At 34.3% G+C, this 15,911-nt stretch overlaps 1 protein-coding gene across 1 annotated transcript in view; it reads right to left on the minus strand.

The window, feature by feature from the left end:
• Positions 1–15,911, minus strand: part of LOC150103027 (transmembrane protein 94-like) — a 78,025-nt gene that overhangs the window by 28,862 nt on the left and 33,252 nt on the right. Inside the window, exon 4 of the mRNA XM_090398055.1 lies at positions 9,394–9,530. Within this exon, the coding sequence (XP_090254181.1) occupies positions 9,394–9,530 (137 nt within the window). The remainder of the gene's footprint in view (positions 1–9,393; positions 9,531–15,911) is intronic.

Below are 15,911 nucleotides of genomic sequence, written 5' to 3' on the forward strand. Positions count from 1 at the left end.
TTCTCTGCCAGGTTGGCAGGAAAACGACTCAGAGGAAGACCAAGATATAGGTGGATTGATACAGTAAAAAGTGTCTTAGAAGATAGAAATAAAAAATCTGATAATGTTGGAGTCTTGACAGGTAACAGATTGATTTGGAGGAAAATTAGATAGGAAGTTAGTAATGATGTAAATTTTTCATGTAGTATTATCATATCCTGTACATGTCAGGAATTTGATGATGATAATGATAATCCAGAACATGCCTAACTAGCCACCTGAGGAAATGGAAACTTATCTCTTTACCCCATAATTCAAGGATATCCTAAAACCTGCAAGAATGACATTCCACTAAGACCAATGCTGGTATTGGTATAGTCACCGACATAGTTACAAACCAAACATCTTGCTGATCTATTGTTAAGTCACATTTGAAACTCTGACTCAATGTCAAGAATTGACCCATTTTATTCAGAAACTGTGTGGTGTTGACATCTCCATCAAACATCCTTGCTAGCCTAGATATAGTTTCTCTTATCATCATCATTCCAGTTGATGAAGTGCTAGACCTAATTAAAGATCTCTCCTGACCAGACATCACTAGTAGAACAATAGTTGTCTTTATAGACAACAGTTTGGATTGGCAATGGGCTGTTTATCTCCCTCTGTCATTCTTAGGCTAATGGTGCCTATCATCGAATCCATTAAATTCACGGTTGTTCTAATAGATGACTTTTCACTATGTTGCCATGGTTTTCTGATGAGAAGAAATAGTGAGGACATTGTTTAAGAAAGTGATGTGATGCCATACCTTAGCAAGCATGACAATTTATCATGTTATATCATCATATTGTTCAGGTCATAAGCCAAAACAGAATACAGTCTGGTCAGATTAGTATTAAAAGCTTACCGATCCTTATTTCTTCAGTACCTTGGTAGACACATAACAATGGTATGTACTACAAGAAGGTAAGGACCAGGCTTTGAATCAGAAGGTTCAGTCAAGGTTAGTTCACTACGCTCCTTATAAGCTGCAGGAAGGTTTCCTTCCACCTTCTAGTAACTAGTTTTGGCTATAGAATATAATTTAGGAAGTAGAATATAATTTCTACTTCCTAAAACTCCTAAGTGTTGAGGGTGCAGAGAAACAATGATTGCAAATGCTTCAGCATCTCTACTAGCATGCCCCATGTGATTAGAAAAGGAATGCAGGAATTGGAATAGCAGGACAAGTCCAACAATGAAAGAAAGAAAATCAAAAAATTCAGAAGGGCAATAAGACAGCAATACTAATAACTTGGACAGAATGAGAGAAAGCTTTAGACAATGATGGGGAAAAAGAGGCAATGCTAAGCTGAACACTCTGAGATGAGATATTATAATTAAAATTTGTACAAATTCCAAACTTCTGCATCTACACTGTCAGGACATCATCTTCTGTCAATCACATTTCAATGATTTCAATAATCTCCGAGGTTATCAACGCCACCAATTTATTCCCTTTATTCATTCCCCGATACTCATAACATTTCCATAGAGAAACATCAGTGTTCCTATACCTATTATTATTATTCTTTTTCTTACCGATTCCATTTGATTCTGATATACCATAAATTCTTCCATCCTCCAAAGAGACTATCTCTGCTATCATTTACCCCTAGCAACTCTAGTTTCCCTGTCCTAGCATTCTCAATGGCACAGAGAACAATCTCTTCAGATGCCTGCATCATTCCATGCTCAAATGCAGTCCACTTCTTGCATACAACTATCTTCTATCATCAGATATGCCTAAAGTATCCATCTGTCCTGACAAATTCTGTACTATCATGTCATTCATTATTGCTACTCTTCTTCTCAACTCAGCATTATTATATCTAAGTAATCTATTTTATCACTATCTTCCCTTTCACTTTTCTGCTGCACTCTAACATCAGTCTGCCTCCACCTGATTCACACACTAATTCTGAAGTTATTCTTACCAACTATGACCTCATCCACATTCTTACCTGCTTCACTGCCATAGTCACATTACTGTTCCTCCAGGAAAGCACTCCTCTAACATTCCATGTTATTATATGATAGATTCAAGAGAGGTGTAACAAGTTTTACTGCAGGAAATAAAATAATTTACACCTCACAAGAAAATGTATTCTTGGCTTCAATATTGTTTTACTCTAGACTGAGCAAACAAAAGTTTATACATAAAATAACTTCACTAATAGGTTACTTGTATATACGGAACTGACTTCACGTCAACTTGTCCTGCATTACATAAAGCACAGCATACTTCCTTCTCAGACATGTATAATGCCATGGATTATGGCAAAAAGTCACTACTCACACTGTTTTCAACCCTTACTGAAGTCTCATCAGCAGGAACTAACTTGTAGTGATACTCAGAGCTAAGTGAATGTTTTATTTAAAGTGAACAAGTGAATGTTATATTCAGAGCTGGTCAACTTCATATCAAGTTTTACATGAAGTTGACCTCATAGGTCAACCTCGTGTAAGGTCAATTATTTTCTCTATATAAGTAACTTAGTCAAGAAGATATTTCAAGTGCAAACATTTGTTTACTCATGTTTGGGTAAAATAAAAGTGAAAAGAAGAATATAATTTCTACTTCCATATCACACTACTCCTTTGGTCCCCACAAATTTACTATAGTGAGAGTCACAAAATAAGATTTCATAGAAAAGCTTAATTTGACTTTTTTTTTTCTTTTTAAAATTCCCAATGCTGATCATTTTCTTCCCATCAAAAACTAAGAGAATGTTTAATGATAATATGTTAGGAATGAATGGACCATCTGACAAACAAATTATAAATGTAATTATGAGTTTGTTTTATTAGGTGCAGGACAGGTCACTCTTCCATATGTGATCCATATCATTTCTGGAAAATTTATAATGCCAAGGTCACATGCAGATACAGCTGAAAAATTATTTAATCAAGCCTGCTTAAATGACAAGCCTCTGTAACTCTGGTTTAGAAAAGCCTTTTGGGCGGAAAGACCCAAAGTTCAAATTTTGTTAATTATCTGAAAAATCGTTATCATGTGTCTCCAATCAAATGGGGAGGTAGCCAGCCTTATGGGTTTCCCCCCCACACACACTTGAACACACACACACACACACGTATCTACAGGCATAAAATAATTGCCCTTAAAGGATGTAGCAGAGGGGGTGGCATGCTGGCTGTATTACTTTATCACGACTTTTAATCAGAGGACTACCTATCCTAGAGGATGGAATGGTCGAAGAACAAGAAACTATAGATATTTCAATTCACATATCTCATGAACAATCATCACAGTATTACAGTTGGAAATTAAATATTAACCAATAATGAAAGTATATGAGAATGGAAATTTTCCTTACATGTAGTTGTGTGACAGCCAGTAAAAAACAAATAATATTAGAATCATATAAAGTGTATGATGCTTTAGAAAAAGCATTTTTTTTAAAAAAAAGCTTTTTTTTTATGCTTTAGAAAAAGCGACTGACACAATGAAAAAGGAAAAGTTGGTCTTTGTTGGGGATCTAAATAGCAGAGTAGGAAATGATTGTCAGACATACAAAAATATTTTGGGAAAATTTGGAGAAAACAGCAAAGCTAATAATAATGGCAAATACTTGTTGGATTTCTGCTCAGGACATGGACTAGTTATTAATAACACCATATCCCAACATAAAAATGTGCATAAATTCACATGGGGAGAAGAGGCAAGGAATAAGAAAAGTCTCATTGACTATGTTATTGTTGATAATGATGTTTTCTCCCTGGTGCAGGACACCAGAGTGTACAGAGGATTTGAAATTGGAAGTGATCACTATTTAGTCTTGGGCAGGATAAAATTGAATTTCATATTGAAAAGAATAACATGTAAGAAAGTTTTAAAGCAAATAAAAGTTGAGCAGCTCTCAGATGTGAACTGTAGACTAAAATACATAAAGATTAATGAAGAAAAAATCAAAGAGTTTGAGAACAGGAACCAAAGCTAGGAGATTCAGAGGAAAGCCTTGAAGAAAACCCTGATTGATTCAGCCAGAGAGGCATGTGGTGAGGTTGTCTGCAAGGATAGAAAAATCAGAACTCACTGCATGGTGGACACATGAAGGAAATGAAGAAAGCATATCAAACGTTCCTGGCAAATAAGTCAGCTTTTGCACTTAGAGAATACAGAGACAAAAGTAAGAAAGTGAAACACTGGGTAAAACTAGCTAAACAAAAATCATTGGTGGACTTTGGCAAGAACATAGAAAATAAATATCAAGAAGGTGGTAAGATATTCTGGAGGTTGTTGAAGAAGCATAGAAATGGAGGAAAGAGTGCTGTAAAAGGAGTCAGAGATGATAAAGGGGACATGAAAACGGGAGAAAAAGATATCCTTGAAGTATGGAGTAATCATTTTGATAAATTGTTAAATGAAACAAGCAGTGATAGCACAGTGATAAAAAACACTCAACAGGCATACAGTCAGGAATACATATCCATGTTTAAAGTAGAAAAAGCCATCAAACGCTTGAAATGTGGAAAGGCAGCAGGAGTAGATGATATTCGACCAGAAATGCTGAAGTATGGTGGTATAAAAGTCTTACAGTGGCTGCACTGCATAGTTCAGAAAAACTGGACAGAGGGACGAATTCCCGATGATTGGAGTAGAGCTCTAATAGTACCCATATAAAAAAAGGGAAATAAAACTGAATGTGAGAATTACAGAGGTATTTCCCTACTGAGTGTTCCTGGCAAGATCTATGCAAGTATACTTGAGAAACGGTTCAGAAGAATTGTGGAAGAAAAGCTTGGTGAAGAACAAGCTGGATTCAGGCCAAATAGAGGCTGTCAGGATCAGATCTTCACTTTACGACAAATAGTCGAGAAAGCATGGGAATATAACAAAGATCTGTATTTAAGTTTTGTCGATTTGGAAAAGGCATATGACAAGGTGCCAAGAGAGAAGCTATTCAATACGCTACAGTTATATGGTGTCAATGGGGCATTATATCAAGCAATACTTAGTTTTTATTTGAGTTGTAAGTCAGCAGTTAGAATTGAAGGAAGTACAGGAAGATGGTTTAATGTTAAATCTGCTGTGAGACAAGGCTGTACATTATCCCCTCTGTTATTCATTATCTATATGGATCACATTATGAAGGAAAGTGGTATTAAACATGATATCAAAATTGGAGATGTTAATGTCAGCTCTTTGCTTTATGCGGATGATGTTATACTTCTAAATAAATCCGCTACAAGTCTGCAAGATTCTCTGACTAAATTGAATAGCTGTTGTAATAGATATGGTATGAAGGTCAGCAATAAAAAGACAAAGACAATGAAAATAGGCAGAATCATTGAAAATGTCAACTGTGTTGTGAATGGAGAACCTGTGGAACAAGTAAAACATTTCAGCTACTTAGGCACGATTTTTATTGAAGATGGTAAATTAAATATAGAAATAGACAACAGAATCAGCAAAGCTGGTATGGTGGGAAGTCAACTGAATAAATTCATATGGAATAAGAGAGAAATTAGTCGGAACACTAAATTAGCTGTATACAAGACAGTGTTCAAACCAGTTTTAACTTATGGATCTGAGAGCTGGGTCAGAAGTAAAACACTTGACCAAAGACTAGAGAACGCAGATATGAGAGTCTTGAGAAAGATTAGAGGCATGAACAGATGGCATCAATGGCAATATCATATTAAAAATGAGGATATTAGGAAAGAACTTGACATTGTCAGCATCCAGGAATGCGTTAGCAGAGCTAATCTCAGGTGGTATGGTCACTTAAATAGAATGAGAGAGGAAAGATTAGCAAAACAAGTGTTCTCTGCCAGGTTGGCAGGAAAACGACCCAGAGGAAGAGCAAGATATAGGTGGATTGATATGGTACAAAGTGCCTTAGATGATAGAAATATAAGATCTGATAATGTTGGAGTCTTGACAAGTAACAGACTGATTTGGAGGAAAATTGTAGATAGGAAGTTAGTAATGATGTAATTTTTTTCATGTAGTACTGTCATATCCTGTACACCCCTTGAGGGTACATGGCAGGAATTTGATGATGATGATGATGAGTAGGATTTCTGGATTATTTAAAAATAAAATAAAAAATTACAAAAAATATATACATAATTGATAAAAATGGCAAAAACAAAAATTCTTAGCCCACCCATGGTACAAAATGCACTATAGGGTTATAATAATCTTTCATGGATGGGAACAACACACAAAAAAAAAAATGTGCACTTGATTTAAAAAACTTATTTATTTCTTAATAATAATTTCCCAGATTTTAGGAATTGAAAGACAATCATTAAGGCTGAACTAGAACAGTGTTCATGAAAAAATGAATTGGGGAGGATAAAAAGAAATAAAGATTTTCCACATCAAAAATCTGGGAAATTATTATTAAAATCTATATAGTTTAATATGTTTTTTTTTTAATCATACATACAAATACACTTCATTCGATCCTAATATTTTTATTATTACGGGCTACTCCATGGAGTCCTTAGACTCATCAAGGGACACCCTGAACACCATGCCAAGCACTACCCAACCTGACTACTTTCATTTACTATTTTCCAAGCAAAAAATCTTGTCCGACAATTTACACGCTTGCTCAGTTCCCAATGATAGCCCCTAGTTCTCCCACCACCAGACCTGTTCTGAAAAATTTCCTCTGTACTAATCTTGTAAAAACCCTTAATTAATCTGTATATCTCAAAATATTACTTATGCCCAGAGATGCGAGACCCTTCGACACCTCTGTGCATATCAAAAGAAGGAGAATGTATTCTTTTGACATGCACAGAAGTGTCGATATTAGGCTAATCAATGCATTTTGTGGGATGAGTGTTTATAATTATACTTTTGAAAATTAGCTTTTCTTCTATGAAATTCTAGTTCTCAAAGCAGTAACTATTTTGTTTGTACAACAGTTGGAAAATTTACGTATAAAGCATGTGATTTCACGTGTTGGTGACCAATTTGTACATCCTTTATTTCTTTCTCCCCTTCAGCATGAATTGACTATTCTTGGGACATTGCCGGACTCGGTTCTATGAAGTGTGGGTGTACAATACCCCCTATTCTGCCTGTCAACCAATTCTGTAACCCACAAATCTTCAGCCTGTCCTCATAAGGTTCATTCTATAGACCTGCTACCATCATGGTCACTTGCCTCTGGATTCTCTCCACCACATCCCCAAGAAACACAGGTGACCAGATCTGTACACAGTAGTCAAGATGGGGTCTTACTAAGGTTGTATAAAAAAGTATAATAAAGTGCTTGTCTCTGCTTGTCAAGGGATTCTTCAGTAACCAAGTAATCCAATTAGCTGCTTTAGCCAATTTTGCAATATGCTCTCTAAACTTTAACTCCCTATCCACTAACATTGCCAGACAGATCCTTGGCTTCATCAATTTCCTGGAGTACAGTTTCATCAATGCGGTATGCAGCTGGTAATCTTTTCACCCTAAAATGCATAACCTTACACTTTGCCACATTAAACTGACATCCATTCTCCTTTTCCCAGACTGCCAGTCTAATAATTTTAATAGCTTCTGTATTAAATACAAGGGGGTGTTTATCAAACAAAAATGTTTGATAAACACCTAGAACAAAAATGACATTAAAGCAACTGACATAACCATAAGAAAGAACATATCTTAAAACCCTTTAACCCTCATGTTTCACCAAATTGTCATAATTTGTTCTTTTTCTTTCAGAATATATAAGAAGACATGTCAGAGGTTTTGAAGAAATTCAAAGACACAGAGGTGGGTTTTCATGCTGCAAGAAAAATCCAAACTGAGATTCACCATATTTTGTGTGAAACTTTAGGGGACTGTGCCCCAAGCATATCCAACAGTTGGCAGATGAGTAGCCAAGTTTAAAACTGGGCATCCTGAGACAACAGATGTTCCAAGGTCAGGAAGACCTTCCATAGTGATCACACCTGAAACATCGATGCAGTGCATGCCATGATCCTTGATGACAGACAAATACCAGCCAAAAACATCACATAGACTCTGGAGATATCCAGGAATTGATTCAAGCAATCGCCTAAGTTTGTCATACTTACCAGCCCTGTAATTGCACACATATAACCACTCTTAACTGAAATTTAAATAAGTTTATGAAATTCAAAGATATATTTCATATGTCATAAAGGAAAAAGTTCTCGCCTTGGAAACTAATAGTATTAGTTTTTACTTGGCTATCATGTGACTGCATACAAGGAAAAATTCCATTCTCATTTACCTTCATTTTTATACCTGTGATCTCAGTATTATAACGAATAACACACAGTTATCCCTTCATCAATGTATTTTTGGATAAGAGAATTAACAAGTGATTCACAGTAGCTTTATATCACATTTACAATAATTCCATTATGCTGTTACTTTTTATCCATCTTAACTTATAGAGCAGAGACATGGAGATTAACAAAAAAAAAAAAAAAAGAGAAATAGAATATGAGCAATGGAAATGAAAGTTTAAGGACAGTATAGGCAAAAACAAGGAAATCTAGAATGAGAAATATGGACATTAGGAATGGTCTGGGACTAGAAAGTGCTGAAGAAGTGCTCATGAACTATCACTTGAAGTGGTCTGGACATATGAGAATGAATTCAGAAAAAATCCCAAGACTGCATGAAATGAAATTTCATGGGAAATGAGAAAGATCACAGAAAAGAAGTCTTAGGTAATAAAAGATCTAGAGGAGGAAAGAAAAAAAGTAACTGAACTGAACTTGAACAGTGTTCATGAAGAAAGAATTTGGGAAGACAGAAAAAAATGGAGATCTCTGATCTGCCTTAAAGTAAAATGTTGAAAAATAAAACAAGAAAGATGATTAATCAAATGGACTATAAATTTTGAAAGATTAAGAATTAAAAATATGAGAACTAAAAATTTGAAAAAATAAAACTTAAAAAACTCAACGAACAAACTCAAAAAACAAAAGTTAACTTAAAGGAAAATAACTAGTGAAGTATATTCAAGACAAGTAACACTACCGATCCTGTATATTTTATTTATATTTCACTTTTGACTATTGAATATCAATCAAGTGGCTTTGAATATCTTTTCATCTCTACCTTCTAAAAATATACAATCAGGTATGTCTTTTGAATTACTCTTTTAATATAAATTAATATATCAGTAATTTAGCTCAGCTTCTGGTTGGAGAAGTGAGTTAGCTCCAGTTTTGCTATTTATTATTTTAAATCAGGAGAAACATAAAACCTAGTTTTAAAAAAAAAATTTGTATTACACATTTAAATTTTACTGAGCGAAGTTAAAAAAAAAAATGAATCATTTTGTCAATAAGATGCTCTTGTGCCATCTCCCAGAAAACTTGTTTTTCAATGACTTAAATAGAAAGGAAACATGATCTTACATTTAATGGCCTCAAGCAAATTTTCAGCTTTGGTGTGCATTTCTCTATGTCGTAACATATTGTCCCATCCTACAAGATATATATTCAATATGAGAAATAATAAGATGAAGAAAATTTCTGCTGCCAATGACCTGGACCTAAAATAACAAAAAATAAAATAAATAAATAAAAAATTCTAGTGACTAAAATACAGCAACTCAACTATTATGAAACTATTGATTGCTGAACTAGTTCATTTATCTAAGTTTGGTCAGACAAAAGTAATAATTTTTGGAATTAGTCAAAATACAATGATCCAAACTGTTTTTCATCACTGCTCTCCTTTGTTTAGTGTGGAATTACTGTACCACTAAAAATTCAAACCCATTCCTTCTTTTTGTTAGCTCATGATAATGCAAAACTCTATCACACCAATACAAAGAACACAAAAGTTATATATTAATCTTAAGTCAATCAGTTATGTCAGTTATATATAACACTAATTAAATATAAGATTAAATCATGGGCTATCATATACAAGAGAGATAAACAAAGGGGTCCGACAGGGATGTTCCCTCTCAGCAACTCTTTTTAATATTTACCTAAATAAAATAATAATAAAATGGAATAAAAATTTCCATCAAGGAATTAAACTTTCTCCTACTGTGAACTTAAGCACTCTCCTTTTTGCCGATGACCAAATAATAATTACAAATTCTGAAGATAACTTACAGAAAGCTATTTTAGAATTAAATGAGATAGTCAAAGATTATGGTATGACAATATCAACAGAAAAATCAAAAACTATGGCCTTTAAAGGAGACAAGATCCAGCAAGAACTAAGATAGCAATAGATAACAAGATCTTAGAACAGGTGAATTCATTTAACTACTTAGGATGTATGATACATATGAAAATGAAAAAGATATAAACCTAAAAATTCCAAAATATTTAAAAATAACAGGTGTAATTAACTCTATATTTAAACCAAACCTAGTTCAAAAACAAACCCAGACTAAAAGTATACAAAACATTAGCCCTACCAGTCTTATTGTATGAAAGTGAAATCTGGACAATAAAACAAAAAGACAAACAAAGATTAATAACAGCAGAAATGACATTTATGAGAAAAACTGCAAAGTATACTCTATTGGATCGCAAAAGAAATGAAGAAATTATGAAAGAATTAAACAAAGAATTAGTAATTGAAAAAATTAAAATATATAAACATAAATGGATGGAACACGTTCAAAGAATGAAAATAGAAAGATTACCAAAACAAGCCTTAAAGTACAAGCCATTAGAAAAAAGAAAACCAGGACGCCCTCTTAAACGATGACTTCTAAGGCCGGAACAGGCCACACTAGGCCTAAATCCTTGATATGTATGATGATGATATAACATTAATATATGAAATTATAAAATAATTTTTATAAAATAAATAAAAAACAATAAAATAATTATATAAGAATACATAAGTAAAAATTCCATCCCTCAGTTAGTACCAAAAATATCCTTCACTTTCTAAGTGAAGGATATTTTAGAAATTTAAGTTTAAGGAATTTAAGTGAAGGAAAATATCTATTTCTTTAAGTGTCTTAAACATCGATCTACATACTTTTCGTCAATGAGATGAGAACAATCATTCTTAGTAAGGGAATACCATGAGTAGACATATGAATACAAAATTAATGACGGAAAATCTCACATAAAAAGATTTTTTTTTAATAGCATAATTTTCACCTGTGTGTCACAGGCATCTTCAGTACATGTTAAGCTCAAATTAAACAATAACTGACAATTCCAAAAAGCACCACCTAAGTAGCTAGTGTAAGATAACTAAAAAGATCAATAAAATTCCTTAACAAAAAAAAAAAAAAAACTATATATAAATAAAAAGTTAGAAAAGATGCTGATTTGTAAAGTACTATCTCCCATAAAGGGGATAGACGTAAACCATCGGATCTGTTTAAGTTAGGAGAGTGGAGTAAAGTTTCACATGTTCTTTATAAAGCCGTTCTATGAGGAACCGACTTTTGTGAAGGACTCTTGTCTTTTTCCAATAAACTCTATGTCTGGTTAAGATGGCATGTTCTGCAAGTACAGACTGTTCAGGTTTAAGGTACTGAATATAAGACTGGTGTTCTTCTAGTCGAATAGAGGCAGATCCTCCTGTTTGTCCGAAATAAGATAATCCACAAGAGCAAGGAATCTGGTAGACACCTGGATAATTAAGATGTGGAAGCTTGTCCTTAGGAAAAGTGAGAAAGGTGGAGATTTTTCTGACCGGTCGAAAGGCAACAAAAATATTCAGTGGTGTTCACTAATGCCGTGTACATAAGGGATAGGAATGCACGTTATTTCTTCTGCATTTGAAGAGGAAGATATATTAAAACTACTCAAAGCTCTTTTGATGAAGGAATTCTTGTATCCATTAGATAGAAAGGAAGTAATATATTGCAGTTCTTTCTGTAAGAGATCGTTCTGAAGAAAAAAAGGAGTTGACCCGATGTTCTTCAGACAATCTTTTACAGAAAGAACTGCAATATATTACTTCTTCCTTTCTATCTAATGCATACAAGAATTCCTTCATCAAATGAGCTTTGAGTAGTTTTGATATGTCTTCCTCTTCAAATACAGAAGAAATAATGCGCATTCCTATCTCTTATGTACATGGCATTAGTGAACGTATAGCAAAAGTTTTAAAACCACTGACTATTTTGTTGCCTTTCGACCAGTCAGAAAAATCTCCACCTTTCTCACTTTTCCTAAGGACAAGCTTCCACATCTTAATTATCCAGGTGTCTACCAGATTCCTTGCTCTTGTGGATTATCTTATTCCGGACAAACAGGAAGATCTGCCTGTATTTGACTAGAAGAACACCAGTCTTATATTCAGTACCTTAAACCTGAAATGTGGAAAGGCAGCAGGAGTAGATGATATTCGACCAGAAATGCTGAAGTATGGTGGTATAAGAGTCTTACAGTGGCTGCACTGCATAGTTCAGAAAGCCTGGACAGAGGGACGAATTCTCGATGATTGGAGTAGAGCTCTCATAGTACCCATATATAAAAAGGGAAATAAAACTGAATGTGAGAATTACAGAGGTATTTCCCTACTGAGTGTTCCTGGCAAGATCTATGCAAGTATACTTGAGAAACGGTTGAGAAGAATTGTGGAAGAAAAGCTTGGTGAAGAACAAGCTGGATTCAGGCCAAATAGAGGCTGTCAGGATCAGATCTTCACTTTACGACAAATAGTCGAGAAAGCATGGGAATATAACAAAGATCTGTATTTAAGTTTTGTCGATTTGGAAAAGGCATATGACAAGGTGCCAAGAGAGAAGCTATTCAATACGCTGCAGTTATATGGTGTCAATGGGGCATTATATCAACAATACTTAGTCTTTATTTGAGTTGTGAGTCAGCAGTTAGAATTGAAGGAAGTACAGGAAGATGGTTTAATGTTAAATCTGGTGTGAGACAAGGATGTACATTATCCCCTCTGTTATTCATTATCTATATGGATCACATTATGAAGGAATGTGGTATTAAACCTGATATGAAAATTGGAGATGTTAATGTCAGCTCTTTGCTTTATGCAGATGATGTTATACTTCTAAATAAATCCGCTACAAGTCTGCAAGATTCTCTGACTAAATTGAATAGCTGTTGTAATAGATATGGTATGAAGGTCAGCAATAAAAAGACAAAGACAATGAAAATAGGCAGAATCATTGAAAATGTCAACTGTGTTGTGAATGGAGAACTGTGGAACAAGTAAAACATTTCAGCTACTTAGGCACAATTTTTACTGAAGATGGTAAACTAAATATAGAAATAGACAACAGAATCAGCAAAGCTGGTATCGTGGGAAGTCAATTGAATAAATTCATATGGAATAAGAAAGAAATTAGTCGGAACACTAAATTAGCTGTATACAAGACTGTGTTCAAACCAATTTTAACTTATGGATCTGAGAGCTGGGTCAGAAGTAAAACACTTGACCAAAGACTAGAGACCGCAGATATGAGAGTCCTGAGAAAGATTAGAGGCATGAACAGATGGCATCAATGGCAATATCATATTAAAAATGAGGATATTAGGAAAGAACTTGACATTGTCAGCATCCAGGAATGCGTTAGCAGAGCTAATCTCAGATGGTATGGTCACTTAAATAGAATGGGAGAGGAAAGATTAGCAAAACAAGTGTTCTCTGCCGGGTTGGCAGGAAAACGACCCAGAGGAAGACCAAGATATAGGTGGATCGATACGGTACAAAGTGCCTTAGACGATAGAAATATAAGATCTGATAATGTTGGAGTCTTGACAAGTAACAGCCTGATTTGGAGGAAAATTGTAGATAGGAAGTTAGTAATGATGTAATTTTTTCATGTAGTACTGTCATATCCTGTACACCCCTTGAGGGTACATGGCATGAATTTGATGATGATGATGATGATAAACCTGAACAGTCTGTACTTGCAGAACATGCCATCTTAACCAGACATAGAGTTCATTGGAAAAAGACAAGAGTCCTTTACAAAAGTCGGTTCCTCATAGAACGGCTTTATAAAGAAACATGTGAAACTTTACTCCACGGTCTTAACTTAAACAGATCCGATAGTTTACGTCTATCCCCTTTATGGAAGATAGTACTTTACAAATCAGCTAATCCTTCCTAACTTTTTATTGTATATATAGTTTTTTTTTTTTTTTTTTTTTTTTTGTTAGGAAATTTTATTGACCTTTTTAGTTATCTTACAATAGCTACTTAGGTGGCGCTTTTTGGAATTGTCAGTTATTATTTAATTTGAGCTTAACATGTACTGAAGATGCCTGTGACACACAGGCGAAAATTATACTATTAAAAAAAAAATCTTTTTAAGTGAGAGAACAATCATGTCATGTTCAACATCACCAAAACAAAGTCTTGCCTTTTCTCCTACAAAAAAGATCTCAGTTCACCTATCCTTACCTTCAATAATACACAAATCACCAGAAAAGAACAGATCTCTCTGCCTGGACTAATGTTTCCCTCCAGTCTCTCCTGGTATAAACTCATCACATCAATACCGTCCAAACTCCAACGGTATCCAAAAACCTAGGCATTCTCTTTCATTCAAGATGTTATTTTACTACTAACCAACTCTTAATTATATAATCATCAAATTCCTGACATGTACCGTCAAGGGGTTTACAGGATATTATAATAGTACTACATGAAGAACTTACATCATTACTAACTTCCTATTAACAATTTTCCTCCAAATCAATCTGTTATCTGTCAAGACCCCAACATTATCAGACCTTATATTTCTATCTTCTAAGGAACTTTTTACTGTATCAATCCACCAATAACTTGGTCTTCCTCTGGGTCTTTTTCCTGCCAACCTGACAGAGAACGCTTGTTTTGCTAATCTTTCCTTTCCCATTCTGTTTAAGTGACCAAATCATCTGAGATTAGCTCTGTTAACACATTCCTGGATCAATGTTAAGTTCTTTCCTAATATCTTCATTTTTAATATGACATTGCCACTGACCATCTCACGCCTCTGATCTTTCTCAGGACTCTCATATCTGTGGTCTCTAGTCTTTGGTCAAGTGTTTTATTTCTAACCCAGCTCTCAAATCCATAAGTTAAAATTGGTTTGAACACTGTTTTGTATACAGCTACTTTAGTATTTTGATTAATTTCTCTCTTATTCCATATAAATTTATTCAGTTGACTTCCTACCATACCAGCTTTGTTGATTCAGTTGTCTATTTCCATATTTAATTTACTATCTTCACTGAACATTGTGTCTAAGTAGCTGAAATGTTTTACTTGTTCTATAGGTTCTCCATTCACAATACATTTGATATTGTCAATGTTTCTGCCCATTTCCCCTGTCTTTGTCTCGTCATTGCTGATTTACATGACAAATTTATTGCAACAGTTGCTCAATTTAGTCAGAGAATCTTACAGACTTGTACTGGATTTATTTAAAAGTATAACATCATCTGCACAAAGTAAAGAGCTGAGATTAACATCTCCAATTTTGATATCAGTATTTTGGTATTGCTTGGCATAATGCCCCATTGAAAACCATATACCTGTAGCATTTTGAATAGCTTTCTCTTGGCACCTTGTCATATTTGCAGGTCTACAAAACTTAAATACAGATCTTTGTTATATTCACACGATTTCTCAATTATTTGTCATAAAGTGAAAATCTGATCCTGACAGCATCTAATTGGCCTGAATCCAGTTTGTTCTTCAATAAGCTTCCCTTCCACAATCCTTCTCAATCATTTCTGAAGTATATTTGCATTAATCTTTCCAGGAACACTCGTAGGGAAATACCTCTGTAATTCTCACATTCAGTTTTATTTTCCTTTTTGTATATGGGCACTATGAGATCTCTACTCCAATCATCTGGAATTTGTTCCTCTGTCTAGACTTTCTGAGTTATGTAGTGCAGTCACTGAAAGACTTTTATATCTATAGTTGGCCATTTCTGGTCAAATATCATCTGCTCCTGCTGCCTTTCAACATT

Source organism: Typopeltis vanoorti, chromosome 9 (genome assembly GCF_054136105.1).
Source record: "Typopeltis vanoorti isolate ZY-2024b chromosome 9, IOZ_Tvanoo_1.0, whole genome shotgun sequence".
Classification (NCBI taxonomy): Eukaryota; Metazoa; Arthropoda; class Arachnida; order Uropygi; family Thelyphonidae; genus Typopeltis; species Typopeltis vanoorti.